A 27828-nucleotide genomic window follows, 5' to 3' on the forward strand; every position below is an offset into this window, starting at 1 on the left:
TTGTTTTGGCATTTTTCCTTCATCTATCAAGTGGATTTTTAAAAATCAATAATAGATGGCCCCAAATTGATTTATTTAATTTATAGAGAAGATTTTATACCATTCAATATTTTTAATAATTATCACAGTACATACTGCCTTTGGAATCTGAGGTGATAAAAGTCTGATTATTAACTTTCTATATACTGTTTCAGGTACCTTCTTAACATATAGTTCTCTCTTGTCAGGATTTTGCAGTTAACCATGGGAGACATTTTATGTATAATATAATTTTATATATGTAGATAATTTTAAATATATCTGAGATACTTATTACTTCTCTTTCTAGGCTGATACAATTATTATATATGCATTTCTTTTTGTGATCAGAAATATTTCATGGTAATTTAAAGTAGAAATAGAAAAGAACTATACATGAATTCTTATATTCATAATGACATATTTATAAATTATTACAAGCTTTTCTCAAACGGCCTAGTGTTTCTCACCTACTCACCTTTTCTAATTGCTAACCTAATATCCTTATTATTTCTTAGCATAACAGCCTGTTATTAACACTTGTTTGTTTCAGTCTACTTCTGCTACATCTCTCCAAGGTCCTCAGGTGGACTTCCTGGCAGTCATGCACCGCTATGATAGAGAAGAGCTATAAACTTTAGATGGAGAAAATCAGTTTGGCTTATATTTTAGAGTTTAAGAAAATATCAATCTTTGTATCCAGAGTAAAGATACACAACAAATGTTAGGAACATTTACTATACTTTTTTGTAATTTTGCTAAATATTTTAAAAGCAAGGAGCCTCTAGTTAACAAGATATTATTTGCCTTGGGAATACGCAAAGGTCAGGTTTGTGTCAGAAAATAAAGGCAAATTTTAAATTCATTAGCTTTGAATTAATCATTTTATCATGCTATTTGATTCAAAGTTAATGTCAGTGTTAAGTTTATATTTAATTCATTCTCACACTTTTCCTTGTGTCTGGTGGTTTTTTTCCTGAATTCATTAAATATCTTCTACATTCACAGGAATAACAAAAACTAATTGATTAGAATTATGGGGCTTCCCTGTAGCTCAGTTGGTAAAGAATCTGCCTGCAATGCAGGAGACCTGGTTCGATTCCTGGGTTGGGAATATCCCCTGCAGAAGGAAATGGCAACCCACTCCAGTATTCTTGCCTGGAGAATCCCTTAGACAGAGGAGCCTGGCAGGTCACAGTCCATCGGGTTGCAAGAGTTGCACGTGACTTAGCAACTAAATGACAACAAATTGATTAGAAAGTCTATACATGTTATCATTCTCTTCATACCAGTTCACAGCCAATATATAAATTCAAAACACAGAAACACAATAGACATTTAACATTAGAGTATATTTAACCAAATTTTATGTTGGTTAAAATTTTTATTACTTTTAAGAGTGAATTGAGTAGAAGACTAGGTTTATAACAAGAAAACAAAGCTTCAGTGTATCTCCTTTTAAAATATCCTTGAAAATATCTAAAAAGGAAGAAAATAATTTATCTTGGCAAACTCCCTAAACTTTTCTTATTTTTATTATCAAAATATGTTGAACTTTACATTATGTAAAATCTTTATTTTTATTTCATACTTTGTTAAGTCTCTATAGTTTAATAAACACAGATTCAGGGTATTGACCAAAGGAAGATATATTCACTAAGGTGATTCAAGAACATCTTCTTGCATGTTATAATCATCATCTTTTTCTCTTAAGGAGAGTCAATATTGTACATGGAATTCTCACATATGGTCTGCTTTTATATTTTTGTTTAAGTCATGAAAACAGGAAATCAAAGTGTCAAAACAGACTTTATACTTCTTGGTCTTTTCCAAAATGGCCCAGTGGACACTGGTCTCTTTGTTGTCATTGCAATCCTGTTTTTGGTGGCTCTGATGGGGAATATCATGCTGATTCTTCTCATTCAGTTGGACACCAGACTCCACACTCCAATGTACTTCCTACTCAGTCAACTCTCTTTCATCGACATGATGTACATCTCCACCACTGTGCCCAAGATGGCAACTAACTTTCTGTCCAATAGTAAGACCATTACATTTGTAGGTTGCGAGACTCAAGCATTTGTGTTCTTGGTCCTTGGTGGAACTGAAGCTCTTCTTCTTGGTTTCATGTCTTATGATCGCTATGTAGCCATCTGTCACCCTTTACGCTACCCTGTACTCATGAGTAAGAAGATCTGTTGGTTCATGGTCACATGTGCATGGACCAGTTGTTCTATCAACTCTTTAATACATACATTGTATGCATTTCAACTCCCCTTCTGTAGATCTCGAGTTATTAATCACTTTTTCTGTGAAGTTCCATCCATGTTGCCACTGGTGTGTCAGGACACTTCTCAGTATGAACATACAATACTCCTGAGTGGACTTATCATTCTGTTGTTACCTTTCATGGCCATTTTAGCTTCCTATGCTTGTGTACTTACTGTGGTATTCCAGATGAGTTCAGGAAAAGGGCAGACCAAAGCTCTCTCCACTTGTTCCTCTCACCTGACTGTGGCAAGCCTGTTCTATGTAACCACACTCTCCACCTATACAAGGCCACACTCCTTGCATTCCCCGGAAGAGGACAAGATAGTAGCTGTGTTTTATACCTTTATTACACCTCTTCTGAACCCATTTATCTACAGCCTGAGGAATAAAGAGGTTATAAGGGCCTTGAGGAGAGTATGCGTACAGAAAATATGACTGTAGGAATTCCTTGTTGATTGAGACTGAATAATATAAAAAACCTGTGCTTAAAATACTGTCTTGGAATATGTAAATGATAATAAAAACTGTCTAGTAATATATGAATCCTAAGAAATGTTTATGAAGGAAAAACATGATAAAAGTCTTTATTATTCCTGATATCAAAATTGCCTTGAACATTGTTAATATAACTAGATGCATTTTCAATACAGAAGCTTGAGACACACTGTATTGTCTAACTTATTTAACTTTGAACACAATAAGATTTGACCCTTTTAATCCAATGTTTTCATATTATGAATATTTTGAACTGGACATTTAAAACCTGTGATCCAAAGCATGGGGTTCCCAGGTGACTCAGTGGCAAAACAATCTGCCTGCTGATGAAAGGATATGCAGGAGATGCAGGTTCCATCCCAAGGTTGGGAAGATCCCTTGGAGAGGAAATGACAACCCACTTCATTGTTCAATATTCTGGCTGGAGAATCCCAAATACAGAGGAGAATGGCAGGCTACAGTCCATGGCATCGCCAAAGTCAGACATGACTGACAGACCCAGCACACATTCAAAGCATATGGAATATACTTTATCCTAATATACCTTTAGAGACGCTATAAGTGGCAAATTTTTACAGAAGGCAAGTTATATACTCCAATCATTCAACATATTTTTAGTGGCTTAACAATATGTGTATCACTAGTGATAACTGCATAATCAAAAATGAACACTGACATATCTCTGAAATCATCTAATTTCAAAATTCAGTATGACTGAGCAGTCAATGAATGCAACAAATATTGCATTATATCAAAAGTTATAGCTATTATAAAAACAAAATAAGTAGGGAATTTTGGTAGTGAATTTGCCATCTTCTATAAAACTGTCTTGAAAACAGAAACTGAAAGGATGGTATTTGAGCAAACATTGAAGGAAGATGAGAAAGCAGGCCAATTGGATATCTTGTGATGTGTTTCCCAGGTAGAGGAGGAAGCAAAGGAGCAGAGAAAATGGTTGACAAAGTCACAGCAGATCAAGGTGTAAACTACTGAGCTGCAGAAAATGAGCGAACATAATGGACACATAGTTTGTGTTAAAATATAGACTGGTATAAAACTGGCATTAAGAAGATAAAAAAGATTGTTGTGTTTTGCAGAGAAGTTTGAAATTGGCCATTAATTGACTGCAGCCATCATGATACTTAATTTTTTAATTTAAAATCTGGTATTTGATTCTTAAATAACCATGTTTCTATCTGAAACTGTTAATGAGCTTACCTGCTCATTGAATTTATCATCTGAGTAAATTGCTGCAAGGTATTTTTTATAAAAGTGATAGAACATATACCAAATACAATATATTGCATATTATTGTTGGGAAAATGGGCATAGAGATATGTGTTTATTTAACAAATAGTTATAGTCTCGTTAATAAAGTTTTTATTCAGACTGTGTATGTTTCCATCAAACTGCAACCTACTTTATCTTGCCTCTTAAATTATTGAATTTTGCATGTGTATATACATGTATATATGTGTATACATCTTGCCTGGAGAATCCCAGGGAAATAGAAACCTGGTTAACTACAGCCCATAGTGTCACATAGAGTCAGACACAACTGAAGTGACTTAGCATGCACAAGCATACATATATATGCTGCAAGTATGTTTGTACATGTGGTAAATAAGTGAATATATATGTTGTTGTTGTCGCTGTTGTTTGCATTTAACCTGAACAAAGAGGGTACTTTGTGTCATCTCATTTCATAGGATTTTTAAGAGAGATTGACATAAATGTTCAACATTTCTTTAATTTTTACAGATTAAATAATTTTTATTTTGATAGAATGGTATTATATGAAGGCCATGCCGTTATCTAACTTCTGTCTATGAACTTGAGGACAATAAACCGTGAATGGCTACAACATCTTATTGGACCTCTGGACTTTCAGAAATATGAGTCTCCTACTACCCTGCATATGGAAATCTCCTTAAGAGACTTGAGAAAAAAAATTTATTGTAGAAAACAAAATTTTATTTACTATGGAAGAGTTCCTGGGTCATGTAATTTCTTGAAATATCCTAAATGTTTTCAAAATACATCAATGTGTATATCAGTTGGTTCTTATCAGGTAGATTCTAATATATGATGAAATATATACATATAAAGTGATATAGAGCCAAGGGACACATTTTAAAATATCAAATTTTATATGGTTGTTTTCATTTTAAAAAATCAATTTTGTATACTGATACTTAATTTTTTTTTTTAGTACAGAGAGTGATTATAATAAAACATAATTAGCCAATGTGTTTAATTGTGGACTAGAGAATTAGTTTACCCTAAAGGTCTTTGAAAAAAAAAAAGAAGAAGAAGAAGATTTTGTAATGATTAGGCAGTCAGCCCAGTTGAGTCTTTAAATTCTTGCATAAGGTTGAGAAAATGACACTTTGATTTAAATACTATTCTTCACTGAAGTTTTCATGCTAAATGATTGAAGGCTTAAAATACACTGGGGGAAAAAGAAGAAAAATTCTTACAAATTAATTGTGTGGCAATAGTTCCTAAAATGTATTTTAAATTATAGATTTTTAAAATATACTGTATGCCTCTCTGCAGCACTGCCACATTAAATATTTAATAATTAAGAATATATGTGATCTTTCTATGACCTCAAGCAATAGGATTTTATTTTTAAAAAAAATTATCAGAAAATGAATCATTGTGAGTCTCTAATTACTACCTCTAATGGTAGTGTGGAATCATTTTTTAAACTGTAATTTTGCAGCTCCATCTCCTGTTCTTTGTTTAATATTTTATTCCAAACAAAATGTCCTAGTATAATAAGCTTTATATCAGTAGAAGAGGGAATATGCCTCAGTGGAAAGGGACTTTACATGTTTTAAGAAATGAAAGACAGTTGACATGTCTATTTATCTGGTGGGTAACTTATGCTTTCAAGGCAGACATGAAGTACATGGATGGAAAAGGCAAAGAAGGCAAAGTCACAGTAAAATCATTCAGTATCCACTCTTCAGATGCAGCTTCCTCTGAAGTAAGTCTGAAGAAACTGTAGTTTAATATAACTCATGTTTAAAACAAAAATATATGTCTACTCTGAGACATTATATTTAACATGCTAAATTGTACTTTAATGCTTATATATGCAAGTTAAGTTTTATTTTTTACATGCAGGTGTACTTTAGTTGGGCTACATCGGGATTGGCTAAGTTATAGATTTATTACCTGTATGCTTTCTGCAAAAATAATATAAACGTATATATTTGTGATTTATTTGATCTTTACTGAATTTGAATCCTCTCAGGTTTACAAGGTTTACAAGGGGCTGGTGAGGATCATGGTGCAGTGAACTAGGACCAGTATTCAGTGAAGTTGAAAAGTGAAAGTGAAAGTCACGTCTGACTCTTTGCAACCCCATGGACTCTACAGTCCATGGAATTCTCCAGGTCAAAATACTAAAGTGGGCCTTTCCCACCTTTAGGGGATCTTCCCGACCTAGGAATCAAACCTGTATCTCCTGCTTTGCAGGTGGATTCTTTACCAACTGAGCTATGAGAGAAGCCCCAGTATTCAGTAGTACTATCTATCCTCAACCTGAGAGGACATGACCCCAACAACGTGCTAGTCTTCCTAAGGAATGTATCTGTTTCATTCTTATTTTATCTTCAATTTTCTGCATTAAGCTTAGCATGTAATCATATTCATCAACATTTTGGGGATGATGAAAGTCTTAAAATACAACTATTTCAAAAATAGGTGTACATAGTAAAAGTTTATGCTGTTCCACTAAAAAAAACATATTTTGCAATTTGTATGGCTCCATAGGCATGCTAGCTATTAACACTTCCATTTTTATAAACTATTTTATTATAACCTGTTAATATTAGAACTATACTATACTGTCTGCATCCATGGCTTTCAGTTCTACATATTTCTCTAGTTTTCATCTCCAGAAATGAGTTACTAATATCTTGAATTAATTGTATAATATTTTTTATCATTTATTATAGAATTCAAACTTCAAATGAAAATTGGAGATACCATGCAAAAATATATATGAATTAGAATAGTAACTTGGAGGGGCTATATTTTGATAAAAAATAAGTACACATTTAATTGCTTCTTTGGCAAAATCGTTTAGGTTGAAATTTATAATTTTCAGTTTATGGACCTAACAATAGTAGGCTAGTTCTCAAATCTCACCTGGTGAACAAAAATGTTAATGTTGCTTTCTCTTTCCCTGCCAAAGTTTCTGTGGTGTGTGTGACTCTTTGCAACCCTATGGATTGTAGCCCACCAGGCTCCTCTGTCAATGGGATGTTCCAGGCAAGAATACTGGGGTGGGTTGCCATTGCCTTCTCCAGGTTCTGGCTTTGATCTAAAATATACTTTAAGTAGGTGTTATTTTAATTTGCTTAGCTCACATTGAAGATCCAACCCATTTCCTAACGTACTGGAGGTAAATTATAATTACACTTGTTTATAATTTGATTGATAATTTATTTAAATTTATTGATAAATGCAGTATCATAAATCCTTCCAGGCCCCAGTATATTCTTTTATGTTAATGTCAATTAAATGTCTAGTTTGATATTTTGTCAAAATTAAGCTAATGACTTTGGTTTTGGAAGAGGAGGCTGGAATGTGGGAGATTTCTTTCTTTTGGGGGAAAGTAGTTACTAGATTTAGTTTATGTGTTTCTGAACTAGTGTTTGTTTTGGCATTTTTCCTTCATCTATCAAGTGGATTTTTAAAAATCAATAATAGATGGCCCCAAATTGATTTATTTAATTTATAGAGAAGATTTTATACCATTCAATATTTTTAATAATTATCACAGTACATACTGTCTTTGGAATCTGAGGTGAGAGAAAGTCTGATTGTTAACTTTCTATATGCTCTTTCAGGTGCCTCCTTAACATATACTTCCCTCTTGTCAGGATTTTGCAATTAACCATGGGAGACATTTTGTGTGTAAATATAATTTTATATATGTAGATAATTTTAGATATATCTGAGATACTTATTACTTCTCTTTCTAGGCTGATACAATTATTATATATGCATTTCTTTTTGTGATCAGACATATTTCATGGTAATTTAAAGTAGAAATAGAAAAGAACTATACATGAATTCTTATATTCATAATGACTTATTTATAAATTATTACAAGCTTTCTCAAACGGCCTAATGTTTCTCACCTACTCACCTTTTCTCATTGCTAACCTAATATCCTTATTATTTCTTAGCATAACAGCCTGTTATTAACACTTGTTCGTTTCAGTCTACTTCTGCTACATCTCTCCAAGGTCCTCAGGTGGACTTCCTGGCAGTCATGCACCGCCATGATAGAGAATAGCTGTAAACTTTAGATGGAGAAAATCAGTTTGGCTTATATTTAGAGTTTCAGAAAATATCAATGTATTGTATCCATAGTAAAGATACACAACAAATGTTAGGAACATTTACTGTAATTTTTCCTATGTTTATTAAATATTTTAAAAGCAAAGAGTCTCTAGTTATAAGATATTATTTGCTCTGGAAATTCACAAAGTTCAGGTTTGTGTCAGAAAATAAAAGGCAAATTTTAAATTCATTAGCTGTGAATCAATCATTTTATCATGCTATTTGATTCAAAGTTAATGTCAGTGTTAAGTTTATATTTAATTCATTCTCAAACTTTTCCTTGTGTCTTGTGGTTTTTTCCCCTGAATTCATTAAATATCTTCTACATTCACAGGAATAGCAGAAAGTAATTGATTAGAATTATAGGGCTTCCTTCATAGCTCAGTTAGTAAAGAATCTGCCTGCAATGCAGGAGACCTGGTTCGATTCCTGGGTTGGGAATATCCCCTGCAAAAGGAAATGGCAACCCACTCCAGTATTCTTGCCTGGAGAATCCCTTGGACAGAGGTGCCTGGCAGGTCACAGTCCATGGTGTCGCAAGAGTTGCATGTGACTTAGCGACTAAATGACAACAAATTGATTAGAAAGTCTATACATGTTATCATACTCTTCATACCAGTTCACAGCCAATATAAATACAAAACACAGAAACACAACAGACATTTAAAATTAGAGTATATTTAACCAAATTTTATGTTGGTTAAAATTTTTATTACTTATATGAGTGAATTGAGTAGAAGACTAGGTTTATAACAAGAAAAAAAGCTTCAGTGTATCCCCTTGAAGATATTTTAAAAGGAAGAAAATAATTTATGTTGGCAAATCACCAAAACTATTATCTTATTTTTATTATCAAAATATGTTGAACTTTACATTATGTAAAATCTTTATTTTTATTTCATACTTTGTTAAGTCTCTATAGTTTAATAAACACGGATTCAGGGTATTGACCAAAGGAAGATGTATTCACTAAGGTGATTCAAGAACATTTTCTCTCATGTTATAATCAACATCTTTTTCTCTTAGGGAGAGTCAATATTGTACATGGAATTCTCAGATATGGTCTGCTTTTATATTTTTGTTTAAGTCATGAAAAGAGGAAATCAAAGTGTCAAAACAGACTTTATACTTCTCGGTCTTTTCCAATAGGGCCCAAAGGACACCGGTCTCTTTGTTGTCATTGCAATCCTGTTTTCGGTGGCTCTGATGGGGAATATCATGCTGATTCTTCTCATTCAGTTGGAAACCAGACTCCACACTCCAATGTACTTCCTACTCAGTCAACTCTCTTTCATCGACATAATGTACATCTCCACCACTGTGCCCAAAATGGCAGCTAACTTTCTGTCCAATAGTAAGATCATTACATTTGTAGGTTGCGAGACTCAAGCATTTGTGTTCTTGGTCCTTGGTGGAACTGAAGCTCTTCTTCTTGGTTTCATGTCTTATGATCGCTATGTAGCCATCTGTCACCCTTTACGCTACCCTGTACTCATGAGTAAGAAGATCTGTTGGTTCATGGTCACATGTGCGTGGACCAGTTGTTCTATCAACTCTTTAATACATACATTGTATGCATTTCAACTCCCCTTCTGTAGATCTCGACTTATTAATCACTTTTTCTGTGAAGTTCCATCCATGTTGCCGCTGGTGTGTCAGGACACTTCTCAGTATGAACATACAATACTCCTGAGTGGACTTATCATTCTGTTGTTACCTTTCATGGCCATTTTAGCTTCCTATGCCTGTGTACTTACTGTGGTATTACAGATGAGTTCAGGAAAAGGGCAGACCAAAGCTCTCTCCACTTGTTCCTCTCACCTGACTGTGGCAAGCCTGTTCTATGTAACCACTCTCTCCACCTATACAAGGCCACACTCCTTGCGTTCCCCGGAAGAGGACAAGATAGTAGCTGTGTTTTATGCCATTATTACACCTCTTCTGAACCCATTTATCTACAGCCTGAGGAATAAAGAGGTTATAAGGGCCTTGAGGAGAGTATGTGTACAGAAAATATGACTGTAGGAATTCCTTATTGACTGAGACTGAATAATATATAAAAGCTGTGCTTGAAATACTGTCTTGGAATATGTAAATGATAATAAAAATTGCCTAGTAATATATGAATCCTAAGAAATGTTTATGAAGGAAAAACATGATAAAAGTCTTTATTATTTCTGATATCAGAATTGCCTTGAACATTGTTAATATAACTAGATGCATTTTCAATACAGAAGCTTGAGACACACTGTATTGTCTAACTTATTTAACTTTGAACACAATAAAATTCAACCCTTTTATCCAATGTTTTCATATTATGAATATTTTGAACTGGACATTTAAAACATGCGATCCAAAGCATGGGGTTCCCAGGTGACTCAGTGGCAAACCAATCTGCCTGCTGATGAAAGTATATGCAGGAGATGCAGGCTCCATCCCAAGATTGGGAAGATCCCTTGGAGAGGAAATGACAACCCACTTCAGTGTTCAGTATTCTGGGCTGGAGAATCCCAAATACAGCAAAGCATGGCAGGCTACAGTCCATAGTGTCGCCAAAGACAGACATGACTGACAGACCCAGCACAGATTCATAGCATCTGGAATATACTTTATCCTAATATACCTTTAGAGATGCTCTTAGTAACAAATTTTTATAGAAGGCAAGTTATATACTCCAATCATTCAACATATTTTTAGTGGTTTAAAAATATGTGTGAAACTGGTGATAACGGCATAAAAAAAAATGAACACTGACATATCTCTGAAATCATCTAATTTCAAAATTCAGTATGATTGAGCATTCAGTGATTGCAACAAATATTGCACTATATCAAAAGTTATACCTGTTATAAAAGCAAAAGAAGTAGGGAATTTTGGTAGGGAATTTGCCATCTTCTATAAAACTGTCTTGAAAACAGAAACTGAAAGGATGGTATTTGAGCAAACATTGAAGGGAGATGAGAAAGCAGGCCAACTGGATATCTTGTGATGTGTTTCCCAGGTAGAGGAGGAAGCAAAGGAGCAGGGAAACTGGTTGGCAAAGTCACAGCGGATCAAGGTGTGAACTACTGAGTTGTGAAAAGTGAGTGGACATGATGGACACATAGTTTGTAATAAAATGTAGATTGTTACAAAACAGGCATTAAGAAGATGAAAAAGATTGTTGTGTTTTGCAGAGAAGATTGAAATCGGCTATTAATCGACTGCAGCCATCTCATTGTGATAAAATAATATCTCGCACTGAAGTGGTGTTAGTGGAAGAGCATGAATCAGCCAGACTACACTGACAAAGCTTGTGAAATTTGAGGAAACTATAAGGTTTCAGAAATAAGCAAAGATCATGGGCTGCATAACTGGAACACTGGAATAACCAAAGAGTTAGTCCAAGAATACCAAAGCAAAAACATTGGGTTCCTTGTTCTTTGATGTTAGCTCTTTGGGTTTCCTGTGTAGCTCAGTTGGTAAGGCATCTGCCTGCAATGAAAGAGCCCTGGGTTTAATTCTTGGTTAGAAAAGCTCCCCTGAAGAAGGAAATGGTGACGCAGTTCAGTTTTCTTGCCTGGAGAGTCCCATGAACAGCCTGGCAGGCTACAGTTCATGGGGTCGCAAGAGTCAGACTTGACTTAGCACTATCTTTTTCTTTCTTTTGTCCCAGTAATGGTAACATTATTATGATTTCCATTTCCTTTGAGTGAAGCTTTTATTAACAGAATCAAATAATAGCTTCTCTGTTGTGTTTGGCACATTTGCTTAATGTGTTTATAAGATCCATTTTTTATATATCTATATAATGTAATTATTTTTATTTCCAAGTGCTGCACTCAATATGCCAGCAAATTTGGAAAACTCATCAGTGGCCACAGAACTGGAAAAGGTCAGTTTTCATTTCAATCCCAAAGAAAGGTAATGCCAAAGAATGTTCAAACTACTGTACAATTGCTCTCATTTCACAGGCTAGCAAGGTAATGCTCAAGATTATTGTATCTAGTCATGTCATAGTCATTCTTCTAGTACATGAACTTAGAATATCCAAGTGTACAAGCTGGATTTAGAAAAGACAGAGGAACTAGAGATCAAATTGCCAACATCAGTTGGATCATAGAAAAAGCAAGGGGATTGAAAAAAAATCTACTTTTGCTTCATTGACTATACTAAGACCTTTAACTGTGTGGATCACAACAAACTATTGAAAATTTTTAGATATGGTAATGCAAGACCTCCTTACCTGTCTCCAGAGAAACTGTATGCCAGTTTCAAGATGCAACAGTTAGAACCAGATATGGAATAATGTACTGATTCAAAATTGGGAAAGGAGTATGTCACGGCTGTATATTGTCACCCTGATAACTTACATGTGTAGTACATTTTGTGAAATGCCAGACTGGATGATTTACATGCCGGAATCACAATTCCTGGGAGAAATTAAAAAAATAAATAAATAAAACAACAAATACTCAGATATTCAGATGATACCACTCCAATGGCAGAAAGCAAAGAGAAATAAAGAACCTTTACATGAGGGTGAAAGTGGAGAGTAAAAAAGCTGGATCAAAACTCAACATTAAAAAATCTAAGATCATGGCATCTTGTTCCATCCCTTCAATGCAAATAGATGGGGAAAAAGTGGAAACAGTGACAGATTTTATTTTCTTGGGATCTAAAATCACTACAGTCAATGACTGCAGCCATGAAATTAAATGACACATGCTCCTTGAAAGAAAAGCTGTGACAATCTTGACAGCATACGAAAAAGCAGGGACATCACTTTCTGGACAAAGGTCCATATAGTCAAACCTATGGTCTTTCCTGTAGTCATGTATGAATGTGAGAATTGGACCATAAAGAAGGTAGAGTGCCAAAGAATCGATGCTTTGCAACTGTGGTGTTGGAAAAGGCTCTTGAGAGTCTCTTGGATAGCAAGGAGATAAAAACAGTCAACCTTAAAGAAAATCAATCCTGAATGTTCATTGGCAGGCTTGATACTGAAGCTGAAGCTCCAATACTTATTGGCCACCTGATGCAAAGTGCCAACTCATTGGAAAAGACCCTGATGCTGGGAAAGATTGCGGGCAGGAGGAGAATGGGGTGACAGAGGTTGAGATGGCTGGATGGCATCACTGACTCAATGGACATGAGTTTGAGCAAACTCCAGGAGACAATGAAGGACAGGGAAGCCTGGCATGCTGCAGTTCATGGTTTCGCAAAGAGTTAGACACAACTGATTGACTGAGCACATGCACCCACACACATTCTAGGAAAATTTCCATCAGTATTTGGATTTGAGGAAAGTGTTAACCATCACGATACTTAATTTTTAAATTAAAATCTGGTATTTGGAGACTTAAATAGCCATATTTCTATCTAAAATTGTTAATGAGCTTAGCTGCTCCTTGAATTTATCTTCTGAGTAAATTGTTGCAAGGTATTTTTCATAAAAGTGATAGAACATATACCAAATACAATATATTGCATATTTTTGTTGGGAAAATGAACATAGAGATATGTGTTTATTTAACAGAAAGTTATAGTCTAGTTAATAAAGTTTGTATTCAGACTGTTTATGTTTCCATCAAACTGCAACCTTCATTATCTCGCCTCTTAAGTTATTGAATTTTACATGTGTATATTCATGTATATATGTGTATACATCTTGCCTGGAGAATCCCAGGGAAATAGAAACCTGGTGAACTACAGTCCATAGTGTCACATAGAATCAGACACAACTGAAGTGACTTAGCATGCACAAACATAAATATATATACTGCAAGTATGTTTGTACATGTGGTAAATAAGTGAATATATATGTTGTTGTTGTCGCTGTTGTTTGCATTTAACCTGAACAAAGAGGGTACTTTGTGTCATCTCATTTCATAGGATTTTTAAGAGAGATTGACATAAATGTTCAACATTTCTTTAATTTTTACAGATTAAATAATTTTTGTTTTGATAGAATGGTATTATATGAATGCCATGCCGTTATCTAACTTCTGTCTATGAACTTGAGGACAATAAACCGTGAATGGCTACAACATCTTATTGGACCTCTGGACTTTCAGAAATATGAGTCTCCTACTACCCTGCATATGGAAATCTCCTTAAGAGACTTGAGAAAAAAAATTTATTGTAGAAAACAAAATTTTATTTTTACTATGGAATAGTTCCTGGGTCATGTAATTTCTTGAAATATCCTAAATGTTTTCAAAATACATCAATGTGTATATCAGTTGGTTCTTATCAGGTAGATTCTAATATATATGATGAAATACATACTTATAAAGTGATATAGAGTCAAGGGACACATTTTAAAGTCTATCAAACTTTATATGGCTGTTTTCATTTGAAAAAAATCAATTTTGTATAGTGATACTTAATTTTTTTTAGTACAGAGAGTGATTATAATAAAACATAACCAGCCAATGTATTTGACTGTGGACTAGAGAATTAGTTTTCCCTAAAGGTCTTAAAAAAAAAATAAGATTTCATAATAATTAGGCAGTCAGCCCTGTTGAGTCTTTAAATTCTTGCATAAGGTTAGGAAAATGACACTGTAGTTTAAATACTATTCTTCACTGAAGTTTTCATGCTAAATGATTGTAGCCTTAAAGTACAATAAGGGGAAAAAAAAGGAAAAATCTTACAAATTAATTGTGTGGCAATAGTTCCTAAAATGTATTTTAAATTATATATTATTTAAATATACTTTATGCATCTCTGCAGCAGTGCCACATTAAATAGTTTAATAATTAAGAATATATGTGATCTTTCTATGACCTCAAGCAATAGGATTTTATTTTAAAGAATTATCAGAAAATGAATCGCTGTGAGTCTCTAATTACTACCTCTAATGGGGTAGTGTGGAATCATTTTTTAAACTGTAATTTTGCAGCTCCATCTCCTGTTCTTTGTTTAATATTTTATCCCAAATAAAATATCTTAGAATAATAAGCTTTATATCAGTAGAAGAGGGAATATGCCTCAGTGGAAAGGGACTTTACATGTTTTATGAAATGAAAAACAGTTGATATGTCTATTTATCTAGTGGGTAACGTATGCTTTCAAGGCAGGCGTCAACTACAATGGATGGATGAAGGCAAAGAAGGCAAAGTCACAGTAAAATCATTCAGTATCAGCTCTTCAGATGATGAGTAAGTCATCTTACTCATCTTACTTCCTCTGAAGTAAGTCTGAAGAAACTAGTTTAACATAACTCATGTTTAAAACAAAAACATATGTCTACTCTGAGACATTATATTTAACATGTTAAAGGGTACTTTAACGCTTATATATATAAGTTAAATTTTATTTTTTACATGCAGGTGTACTTTAATTGGGTTATGTCAGGGATGGCTAAGTTATACATTTATTACCCGTATGCTTTCTGCAAAATAATATAAAGGTATATATTTGCGATTTATTTGATCTTTACTGAATTTGAATCCTCTCAGGTTTACAAGGTTTACAAGGGGCTGGGGAGAATCTTGGTGCAGTGAACTAGGACCAGTATTCAGTGAAGGTGAAAAGTGAAAGTGAAAGTCACGTCTGACTCTATTCTCCAGGCCAGAACTCTGGAGTGTGCTTTCCCTCCTCCAGGGGATCTTCCCCACCCAGGAATCAAACCAGGATCTCCTGCTTTGCAGGTGGATTCTTTACCAACTGAGCTATGAGAGAAGCCCCAGTATTCAGTAGTCCTATCTATCCTCAACCTGAGAGGACATGACCCCAAGAACATGCTTGTCTTCCTAAGGAATGTATCTGTTTCATTCTTATTTTATCTTCAAGTTTCTGCATTAAGTTTAGCATGTAAGCATATTCACCAATATTTTGGGGATGATGAAAGGCTATAAAATACGTCAACTATTTCAAAAAATAGATGTGCATAGTAAAAGTTTATGCAGTTCCACTAAAAAAAAATTTGCAAATTGTATGGTTCCATAGACATGCTAGCTATTAACACTTCCATTTTTATAAACTATTTTATTATAACCTGTTAATGTTAGAAATGTACTATATTGTCTACCTCCATGGCTTTCAGTTCTACATATTTCTCTAGTTTTCATCTCCAGAAGTGAGTTACTAATATCTTAAATTAATTCTATAACATTTTTATCATTTATTGCAGAATTCAAGCTTCAAATGAAAATTGGAGATACCATGCAAAAATATATATGAATTAGAATAATAACTTGGAGGGGCTATATTTTGATAAAAAATAAGTACACATTTAATTGCTTCTTTGGCAAAATTGTTTAGGTTGAAATTTATAATTTTAATTTATGGACCTAACAATAGTAAGCTAGTTCTCAAATCTCACCTGGTGAACAAAAATGCTAATGTTGCTTTCTCTTTCCTTGCCAAAGTTTCTGTGGTGTGTGTGACTCTTTGCAACCCTATGGATTGTAGCCCGCCAGGCTCCTCTGTCAAGGGTATTTTCCAGGCAAGAATACTGGGGTGGGTTGCCATTGCCTTCTCCAGGTTCTGGCTTTGATTTAAAATATACTTTAAGTAGGTGTTATTTTAATTTGCTTAGCTCACATTGAAGATCCAAGCCATTTCCTAACGTAATGGCAGTAAAGTATAATTACACTTGTTTATAATTTGATTGATAATTTATTTAAATTTTTTGGTAAATGTAGTATCATAAATCCTTCCAGACCTCAGTATATTGTTTTATATTAATGTCAATTAAATGTCTAGTTTGATATTTTGTCAAAATCAAGGTAATGACTTTGGTTTTGGAAGAGAAGGCTGGGATGTGGGAGATTTCTTTCTTTTGGGGAAATTAGTTACTAGATTTCTGTTAGGTGTTTCTGAACTAGTGTTTGTTTTGGCATTTTTCCTTCATCTATCAAGTGGATTTTAAAATATCAATAATAGATGGCCCCAAATCGATGTATTTAATTTATAGAGATGATTTTATACTATTCAGTATTTTTAATAATTATCACAGTACATACTGTCTTTGGAATCTGAGATGAGAGAAAGTCTGATTGTTAACTTTCTATATGCTATTTCAGGTACCTCCTTAACATATACTTCCCTCTTGTTAGGATTTTGCAATTAACCATTTTGTGTGTAAATATAATTTTATATATGTAGATAATTTTAAATATATCTGAGATACTTATTACTTCTCTTTCTAGGCTGATGCAATTATTATATATGCATTTCTTTTTGTGATCAGAGATATTTCATGATAACTTAAATAAGAAGTAGAAAAGTAACTATACATGAATTCTTATATTCATAATGACATATTTATAAATTATTACAAGCTTTTCTCAAACGGCCTAATGTTCCTCACCTACTCACCTTTTCTCATTGCTAACCTAATATCCTTATTATTTCTTAGCATACCAGCCTGTTATTAACACTTGCTTGTTTCAGTCTACTTTTGCTACATCTCTCCAAGTTCCTCAAGTGGACTTCCTGGCAGACATACGCAGCCATGATAGAGAATATCTTTAAATTTTAAGTGGAGAAAATCAGTTTGGTTTATATTTAGAGTTTCAGAAAATATCAATGTATTGTATCCATAGTAAAGATAGACAACAAATGTTAGGAACATTTACTATACTTTTTTGTAATTTTATTAAATATTTTATTTTTTTTTTTAATTAATTAATTAAAATTTTTTTTTCAGAGGGTTTTGTCATACATTGATATGAATCAGCCTATTAAATATTTTAAAAGCAAGGAGCCTCTAGTTAACAAGATATTATTTGTTCTGGAAATACACAAAGGTCAGGTTTGTGTCAGAAAATAAAAGGCAAAATTTAAATTCATTAGCTTTGAATTAATCATTTTATCATGCTATTTGATTCAAAGTTAATGTCAGTGTTAAGTTTATATTTAATTCATTCTCAAACTTTTCCTTGTGTCTGGTGGTTTTTTTCCTGAATTCATTAAATATCTTCTACATTCACAGGAATAACAAAAACTAATTGATTAGAATTATGGGGCTTCCCTGTAGCTCAGTTGGTAAAGAATCTGCCTGCAATGCAGGAGACCTGGTTCGATTCCTGGGTTGGGAATATCCCCTGCAGAAGGAAATGGCAACCCACTCCAGTATTCTTGCCTGGAGAATCCCTTGGACAGAGGAGCCTGGCAGGTCACAGTCCATCATGTTGCAAGAGTTGCACGCGACTTAGCGACTAAATGACAACAAATTGATTAGAAAATCTATACATGTTATCATTCTCTTCATACCAGTTCACAGCCAATATATAAATTCAAAACACAGAAACACAATAGACAATTAACATTAGAGTATATTTAACCAAATTTTATGTTGCTTAAAATTTCTATTACTTATGTGAGTGAATTGAGTAGAAGACTAGGTTTATAACAAGAAAACAAAGCTTCAGTGTATCCCCTTTAAGATATTTTAAAAGGAAGAAAATATTGCTGCTAAAAACATTTGCAAAGGAAAAAATGACAAAATGAAAGTAATTTTTACTTTTTATGATACTCCGAAATCAGGGTAGATGACTTTTAAAATCCCTGATGATTAAAGAGGCTGTCTCTGCCAATCACAAGTTTGATTGGTATCATTTAGATCTGACTGGAGACTTCCCAGAACTGTTTCTCTAATTCAAGAGCCCTTCAGAAGTGGTCAGAACAATGCCTCGGATTATCATTTTGAAATAAAATCAAAGTTTCAACCTGTAAAAAAATAAATAAATAAATAAATAAAAGGAAGAAAATAATTTATCTTGGCAAATCACCTAAACTTTTATCTTATTTTTATTATCAAAATATGTTGAACTTTACGTTATGTAAAATCTTTATTTTTATTTCATACTTTGTTAAGTCTCTATAGTTTAATAAACACAGATTCAGGGTATTGACTAAAGGAAGATGTATTCACTAAGGTGATTCAAGAACATCTTCTTGCATGTTATAATCATCATCTTTTTCTCTTAAGGAAAGTCAATATTGTACATGGAATTCTCAGATATGGTCTGCTTTCTTATTTTTGTTTAAGTCATGAAAACAGGAAATCAAAGTGTCAAAACAGACTTTATACTTCTTGGTCTTTTCCAATATGGCCCAATGGACACCGTTCTCTTTGTTGTCATTGCAATCCTGTTTTTGGTGGCTCTGATGGGGAATATCATGCTGATTCTTCTCATTCAGTTGGACACCAGACTCCACACTCCAATGTACTTCCTACTCAGTCAACTCTCTTTCATCGACATGATGTACATCTCCACCACTGTGCCCAAGATGGCAACTAACTTTCTGTCCAATAGTAAGACCATTACATTTGTAGGTTGCGAGACTCAAGCATTTGTGTTCTTGGTCCTTGGTGGAACTGAAGCTCTTCTTCTTGGTTTCATGTCTTATGATCGCTATGTAGCCATCTGTCACCCTTTACGCTACCCTGTACTCATGAGCAAGAAGATCTGTTGGTTCATGGTCACATGTGCGTGGACCAGTTGTTCTATCAACTCTTTAATACATACATTGTATACATTTCAACTCCCCTTCTGTAGACCTCGGCATATTAATCACTTTTTCTGTGAAGTTCCATCCATGTTGCCGCTGGTGTGTCAGGACACTTCTCAGTATGAACATACAATACTCCTGAGTGGACTTATCATTCTGTTGTTACCTTTCATGGCCATTTTAGCTTCCTATGCCTGTGTGCTTACTGTGGTATTCCAGATGAGTTCAGGAAAAGGGCAGACCAAAGCTATCTCCACTTGTTCCTCTCACCTGACTGTGGCAAGCCTGTTCTATGTAACCACTCTCTCCACCTATACAAGGCCACACTCCTTGCGTTCCCCCGAAGAGGACAAGATAGTAGCTGTGTTTTATGCCATTATTACACCTCTTCTGAACCCATTTATCTACAGCCTGAGGAATAAAGAAGTTATAAGGGCCTTGAGGAGAGTATGCTTACAGAAGATATGACTGTAGGAATTCCTTGTTGATTGAGACTGAATAATATAAAAAACCTGTGCTTAATATACTGTCTTGGAATATGTAAATGATAATAAAAACTGTCTAGTGATATATGAATCCTAAGAAATGTTTATGAAGGAAAAACATGATAGAACTCTTTATTACTTCTGATATCAGAATTGCCTTGAACATTGTTAATATAACTAGATGCATTTTCAATACAGAAGTTTGAGACACACTGTATTGTCTAGCTTATTTAACTTTGAACACAATAAAATTCGACCCTCTTAATCCAATGTTTTCATATTATGAATATTTTGAACTGGACATTTAAAACCTGTGATCCAAAGCATGGGGTTCCCAGGTGACTCAGTGGTAAAACAATCTGCCTGCCGATGAAGGATGTGCAGGAGATGCGGGTTCCAACCCAAGATTAGGAATCTCCCTTGGAGAGGAAATGACAACCCACTTCAGTATTCAATATTCTTGGCTGGAGAATCCCAAATACAGAGGAGAATGGCAGGCTACAGTCCATGGCATCGCCAAAGTCAGACATGACTGACAGACTCAGCACACATTCAAAGCATATGGAATATACTTTATCCTAATATACATTTAGAGACGCTATAAGTGACAAATTTTTATAGAAGGCAAGTTATATAATCCAATCATTGAACATATTTTTAGCGGCTTAACAATATGTGTGAAACTGGTGATAACTGCATAATCAAAAATGAACACTGACATATCTCTGAAATCATCTAATTTCAAAATTCAGTATGACTGAGCAGTCAATGTATGCAACAAATATTGCATTATATCAAAAGTTATAGCTATTATATAAACAAAATATGTAGGGAATTTTGGTAGGAATTTGCCATCTTCTATAAAACTGTCTTGAAAACAGAAACTGAAAGGATGGTATTTGAGCAAACATTGAAGGGAGATGAGAAAGCAGGCCAACTGGATATCTTGTGATGTGTTTCCCAGGTAGAGGAGGAAGCAAAGGAGCAGAGAAAATGGTTGACAAAGTCACAGCGGATCAAGGTGTAAACTACTGAGCTGCAGAAAATGAGCGAACATAATGGACACATAGTTTGTGTTGAAATATAGACTGGTATAAAACTGGCATTAAGAAGATAAAAAAGATTGTTGTGTTTTGCAGAGAAGTTTGAAATCGGCCATTAATTGACTACAGCCATCAAGATACTTAATTTTTTAATTTAAAATCTGGTATTTGATTCTTAAATAACCATGTTTCTATCTAAAACTGTTAATGAGCTTATCTGCTCATTGAATTTATCATCTGAGTAAATTGCTGTAAGGTATTTTTTATAAAAGTGATAGAACATATACCAAATACAGTATATTGCATATTATTGTTGGGAAAATGAACATAGAGATATGTGTTTATTTAACAAAAAGTTATAGTCTCGTTAATAAAGTTTTTATTCAGACTGTGTATGTTTCCATCAAACTGCAGCCTACATTATCTCGCCTCTTAAGTTATTGAATTTTACATGTGTATATTCATGTATATATGTGTATACATCTTGCCTGGAGAATCCCAGGGAAATAGAAACCTGGTGAACTACAGCCCATAGTGTCACATAGAGTCAGACACAACTGAAGTGACTTAGCATGCACAAACATACATATATATGCTGCAAGTATGTTTGTACATGTGGTAAATAAGTGAATATATATGTTGTTGTTGTCGCTGTTGTTTGCATTTAACCTGAACAAAGAGGGTACTTTGTGTCATCTCATTTCATAGGATTTTTAAGAGAGATTGACATAAATGTTCAACATTTCTTTAATTTTTACAGATTAAATAATTTTTGTTTTCATAGAATAGTATTATATGAATGCCATGCCGTCATCTAACTTCTGTCTATGAACTTGAGGACAATAAACCGTGAATGGCTACAACATCTTATTGGACCTCTGGACTTTCAGAAATATGAGTCTCCTACTACCCTGCATATGGAAATCTCCTTAAGAGACTTGAGAAAAAAAATTTATTGTAGAAAACAAAATTTTATTTTTACTATGGAAGAGTTCCTGGGTCATGTAATTTCTTGAACTATCCTAAATGTTTTCAAAATACATCAGAGTGTATATCAGTTGGTTCTTATCAGGTAGATTCTAATATATATGATGAAATATATATGTATAAAGTGATATAGAGTCAAGTGACACATTTTAAAATCTATCAAATTTTATATGGTTGTTTTCATTTAAAAAATCAATTTTGTATACTGATATTAAATGTTTTTTAGTACAGAGAGTGATTATAATAAAACATAATCAGCCAATGTGTTTAACTGTGGACTAGAGAATAAGTTTTCCCTAAAGGTCTTAAAAAAAAAAAAAGAAGAAGAAGAAGATTTTGTAATGATTAGGCAGTCAGCCCAGTTGACTCTTTAAATTCTTGCAAATGGTTGGGAAAATGACACTTTGGTTTAAATACTATTCTTCACTGAAGTTTTCATGCTAAATGACTGAAGGCTTAAAATACACTGGGGAAAAGAAAGAAAAATCTTACAAATTAATTGTGTGGCAATAGTTCCTAAAATGTATTTTAAATTATAGATTTTTAAAATATACATTATGCCTCTCTGCAGCACTGCCACATTAAATATTTAATAATTAAGGATATATGTGATCTTTCTATGACCTCAAGCAATAGGATTTTATTTTAAAAAAATTATCAGAAAATGAATCATTGTGAGTCTCTAATTACTACCTCTAATGGGGTAGTGTGGAATGATTTTTTAAACTGTAATTTTGCAGCTCTATCTCCTGTTCTTTGTTTAATATTTTATTCCAAACAAAATGTCCTAGAATAATAAGCTTTATATCAGTGTAACAGGGAATATGCCTCAGTGGAAAGGGTCTTTATATGTTTTATGAAATGAAAGACAGTTGATATGTCTATTTATCTGGTGGGTAACTTATGCTTTCAAGGCAGGAATCAAGTACATGGATGGATGAAGGCAAAGAAGACAAAGTCACAGTAAAATCATTCAGTATCCGCTCTGCAGATGCAGCTTCCTCTGAAGTAAGTCTGAAGAAACTGCAGTTTAACATAACTCATGTTTAAAACAAAAGCATATGTGTCCTCTGAGACATTATATTTAACATGCTAAATTGTACTTTAATGCTTATACATGTAAGCTAAGTTTTATTTTTTACACGCAGGTGTACTTTAACCGGGCTACATCAGGGCTGGCTAAGTTATAGATTTATTACCCGTATGCTTTCTGCAAAAATAATATAAAGGTATATATTTGCGATTTGTTTGATCTTTACTGAATTTGAATCCTCTCAGGTTTACAAGGTTTACAAGGGGCTGGGGAGAATCTTGGTGCTTGAACTAGGACCAGTATTCAGTGAAGGTGAAAAGTGAAAGTGAAAGTCACGTCTGACTCTGCAACTGTAGAGTCCATGGGATTCTCCAGGCCAAAATACTGGAGTGCGCCTTTCCCTCCTCCAGGGGATCTTCCCGAACCAGGAAGCAAACCGGGATCTCCTGCTTTGCAGGTGGATTCTTTACCAACTGAGCTATGAGGGAAGCCCCAGTGTTCTATAGTCCTATCTATCCTCAACCTGAGAGGACATGACCCCAAGAACATGCTTGTCTTCCTAAGGAATGTATCTGTTTCATTCTTATTTTATCTTCAAGTTTCTGCATTAAGTTTAGCATGTAATCATATTCACCAATATTTGGGGGATGATGAAAGGCTATAAAATACAACTATTTCAAAAAATAGATGTACATAGTAAAAGTTTATGCTGTTCCACTAAAAAAAAACATATTTTGCAATTTGTATAGCTCCATAGGCATGCTACCTATTAACACTTCCATTTTTATAAACTATTTTATTATAACCTGTTAATATTAGAACTGTACTATATTGTCTGCATCCATGGCTTTAAGTTGTACATATTTCTCTAGTTTTCATCTCCAGAAATGAGTTACTAATATCTTAAATTAATTCTATAACATTTTTATTATTTATTGCAGAATTCAAACTTCAAATGAAAATTGGAGATACCATGCAAAAATATATGTGAACTAGAATAATAACTTGGAGGGGCTATATTTTGATAAAAAATAAGTACACATTTAATTGCTTCTTTGGCAAAATTGTTTAGGTTGAAATTTATAATTTTAAGTTTATGGACCTAACAATAGTAAGCTAGTTCTCAAATCTCACCTGGTGAACAAAAATGTTAGTGTTGCTTTCTCTTTCCCTGCCAGAGTTTCTGTGGTGTGTGTGACTCTTTGCAACCCTATGGATTGTAGCCCACCAGGCTGCTCTGTCAATGGGATTTTCCAGGCAAGAATACTGGGGTGGGTTGCCATTGCCTTCTCCAGGTTCTGGCTTTGATCTAAAATATACGTTAAGTAGGTGTTATTTTAATTTGCTTAGCTCACATTGAAGATCCAAGCCACTTCCTAACGTACTGGAGGTAAATTATAATTGAACTTATTTATAATTTGATTGATAATTTATTTAAATTTATTGGTAAATACAGTATCATAAATTCTTCCAGGCCCCAGTATATTCTTTTATATTAATGTCAATTAAATGTCTAGTTTGATATTTTGTCAAAATCAAGGTAATGACTTTGGTTTTGGAAGAGGAGGCTGGGATGTGGGAGATTTCTTTCTTCTGGGGTAAAGTAGCTACTAGATTTCTGTTAGGTGTTTCTGAACTAGTGTTTGTTTTGGCATTTTTCCTTCATCTATCAAGTGGATTTTTAAAAATCAATAATAGATGGCCCCAAATTGATTTATTTAATTTATAGAGAAGATTTTATACCATTCAATGTTTTCAATGATTACCACAGTACATACAGTCTTTGGAATCTGAGGTGAGAGAAAGTCTGATTCTTAACTTTCTATATGCTATTTCAGGTGCCTCCTTAACATATAGTTTCCTCTTGTCAGGATTTTGCAACTAACCATGGGAGATTTTACGTATAAATATAATTTTATATATGTAGATAATTTTAGATATACCTGAGATACTTATTACTTCTCTTTCTAGGTTGATACAATTATTATATATGCATTTCTTTTTGTGATCAGGCATATTTCATTTTAATTTAAAGTAGAAATAGAAAAGAAACTATACATGAATTCTTATATTCATAATGACATATTTATAAATTATTACAAGCTTTCTCAAACTGCCTAATGTTTCTCACCTACTCACCTTTTCTAATTGCTAACCTAATATTCTTATTATTTCTTAGCATAACAGCCTGCTATTAACACTTGTTTGTTTCAGTCTACTTTTGCTACATCTCTCCAAGGTCCTCAGGTGGACTTCCTGGCAGTCATGCACCGCCATGATAGAGAATAGCTGTAAACTTTAGATGGAGAAAATCAGTTTGGCTTATATTTAGAGTTTCAGAAAATATCAATGTATTGTATCCATAGTAAAGATAAACAACTAATGTTATGAACATTTACTATACTTTTTTGTAATTTTACTAAATATTTTAAAAGCAAAGAGCCTCTAGTTAATAAGATATCATTTGTTCTGGAAATACACAAAGAGCAGGTTTGTGTCACAAAATAAAAGGCAAAATTTAAATTCATTAGCCTTCAATTAATCATTTTATCTATTTATTTTATCTAATCATTTATGTTATTTGATTCAAAGTTAATGTCACTCTTAAGTTTATGTTTAATTCATTTTCAAACTTTTCCTTATATCTGATTATTTTTTTTCTTAATTCATTAAATATCTTCTACATTCACAGGAATAATAAACACTAATTGATTAGAATTATGGGACTTCCCTCTTGGCTCATTGGTAAAGAATCTGCCTGCAATGCAGGAGACCGGGTTCGATTCCTGGGTCGGGAATATCCCCTGCAGAAGGAAATGGCAACCCACTCCAGTATTCTTACCTGGAGAATCCCTTGGACAGAGGAGCCTGGCAGGCCACAGTCCATTGTGTCGCAAGAGTTGCCCGCGACTTAGCGACTAAATTTGACAAATTGATTAGAAAGGCTATAAATGTTATCATTCTCTTCATAACAGTTCACAGCCAATATAAATTCAAAACACAGAAACACAATAGACATTTAATATAAGAGTATATTTAACCAAATTTTATGTTGGTTAAAGTTTTTATTACTTATACAGGTGAATTGAGTAGAAGACTAGGTTTATAACAAGAAAACAAAGCTTCAGTGTATCCCCTTTAAGATATTTTAAAAGAAAGAAAATAATTTATCTTGGCAAATCACCTTAACTTTTATCTTATTTTCATTATCAAAATGTGTTGAACTTTACGTTATGTAAAATCTTTATTTTTATTATTTCATACTTTGTTAAGTCTCTATAGTTTAATAAACATGGATTCAGGGTATTGACTAAAGGAAGATGTATTCACTAAGGTGATTCAAGAACATCTTCTTGCATGTTATAGTCATCATCTTTTTCTCTTAAGGAAAGTCAATATTGTACATGGGATTCTCAGATATGGTCTGCTTTTATATTTTTGTTTAAGTCATGAAAACAGGAAATCAAAGTGTCAAAACAGACTTTATACTTCTTGGTCTTTTCCAATATGGCCCAATGGACACCGTTCTCTTTGTTGTCATTGCAATCCTGTTTTTGGTGGCTCTGATGGGGAATATCATGCTGATTCTTCTCATTCAGTTGGACACCAGACTCCACACTCCAATGTACTTCCTACTCAGTCAACTCTCTTTCATCGACATGATGTACATCTCCACCACTGTGCCCAAGATGGCAACTAACTTTCTGTCCAATAGTAAGACCATTACATTTGTAGGTTGCGAGACTCAAGCATTTGTGTTCTTGGTCCTTGGTGGAACTGAAGCTCTTCTTCTTGGTTTCATGTCTTATGATCGCTATGTAGCCATCTGTCACCCTTTACGCTACCCTGTACTCATGAGCAAGAAGATCTGTTGGTTCATGGTCACATGTGCATGGACCAGTTGTTCTATCAACTCTTTAATACATACATTGTATGCATTTCAACTCCCCTTCTGTAGATCTCAGCTTATTAATCACTTTTTCTGTGAAGTTCCATCCATGTTGCCACTGGTGTGTCAGGACACTTCTCAGTATGAACATACAATACTCCTGAGTGGACTTATCATTCTGTTGTTACCTTTCATGGCCATTTTAGCTTCCTATGCTTGTGTACTTACTGTGGTATTCCAGATGAGTTCAGGAAAAGGGCAGACCAAAGCTCTCTCCACTTGTTCCTCTCACCTGACTGTGGCAAGCCTGTTCTATGTAACCTCCCTCTCCACCTATACAAGGCCACACTCCTTGCATTCCCCGGAAGAAGACAAGATAGTAGCTGTGTTTTATACCTTTATTACACCTCTTCTGAACCCATTTATCTACAGCCTGAGGAATAAAGAAGTTATAGGGGCCTTGAGGAGAGTATGTGTACAAAAAATATGACTGTAGGAATTCCTTATTGATTGAGACTGAATAATATAAAAAAGCTGTGCTTAACATACTGTCTTGGAATATGTAAATGATAATAAGAACTGCCTAGTAATATGTGAATCCTAAGAAATGTTTATGAAGGAAAAACATGAAAGAAGTCTTTATTACTCCTGATATCAGAATTGCCTTGAACATTGTTAATATAACTAGATGCATTTTCAATATAGAAGTTTGAGAAACACTGTATTGTCTAATTTATTTAACTTTGAACACAATAAAATTCAACCCTTTTAATTCAACGTTTTCATATTATG

General features: G+C 33.8%; 2 protein-coding genes and 2 pseudogenes across 2 annotated transcripts; all 4 read left to right on the forward strand.

Annotated features, from left to right (window-relative positions):
- Positions 1 to 1794: 1794 nt before the first annotated feature.
- Positions 1795 to 2724, forward strand: LOC136157677 (olfactory receptor 2AK2-like). Its single transcript, XM_065919489.1, has one exon. It carries the CDS (start codon positions 1795 to 1797, stop codon positions 2722 to 2724), a length of 930 nt encoding a protein of 309 aa, XP_065775561.1.
- A 6471-nt stretch (positions 2725 to 9195) lies between these two features.
- Positions 9196 to 10170, forward strand: LOC136157688 (olfactory receptor 2AK2-like; annotated as a pseudogene).
- An 8922-nt stretch (positions 10171 to 19092) lies between these two features.
- On the forward strand, positions 19093 to 20067 carry LOC136157699 (olfactory receptor 2AK2-like). Its single transcript, XM_065919506.1, has one exon. The coding sequence runs from the start codon at positions 19138 to 19140 to the stop codon at positions 20065 to 20067; it is 930 nt and encodes a 309-aa protein (XP_065775578.1). The 5' UTR covers positions 19093 to 19137.
- Positions 20068 to 26551: 6484 nt separating this feature from the next.
- LOC136157709 (olfactory receptor 2AK2-like) lies at positions 26552 to 27526 on the forward strand (annotated as a pseudogene).
- The last annotated feature ends 302 nt before the right edge of the window (positions 27527 to 27828 follow it).

This window comes from Muntiacus reevesi, chromosome 1 (genome assembly GCF_963930625.1).
Source record: "Muntiacus reevesi chromosome 1, mMunRee1.1, whole genome shotgun sequence".
In the NCBI taxonomy this organism is placed as follows: domain Eukaryota; kingdom Metazoa; phylum Chordata; class Mammalia; order Artiodactyla; family Cervidae; genus Muntiacus; species Muntiacus reevesi.

What these genes read in the sequence shown, in the direction of transcription:
- LOC136157699 (XM_065919506.1), top strand. Translation starts at nt 19,138, where the DNA reads ATGAAAACAGGAAATCAAAGTGTCAAAACAGACTTTATACTTCTTGGT.
- LOC136157677 (XM_065919489.1), top strand. Translation starts at nt 1,795, where the DNA reads ATGAAAACAGGAAATCAAAGTGTCAAAACAGACTTTATACTTCTTGGT.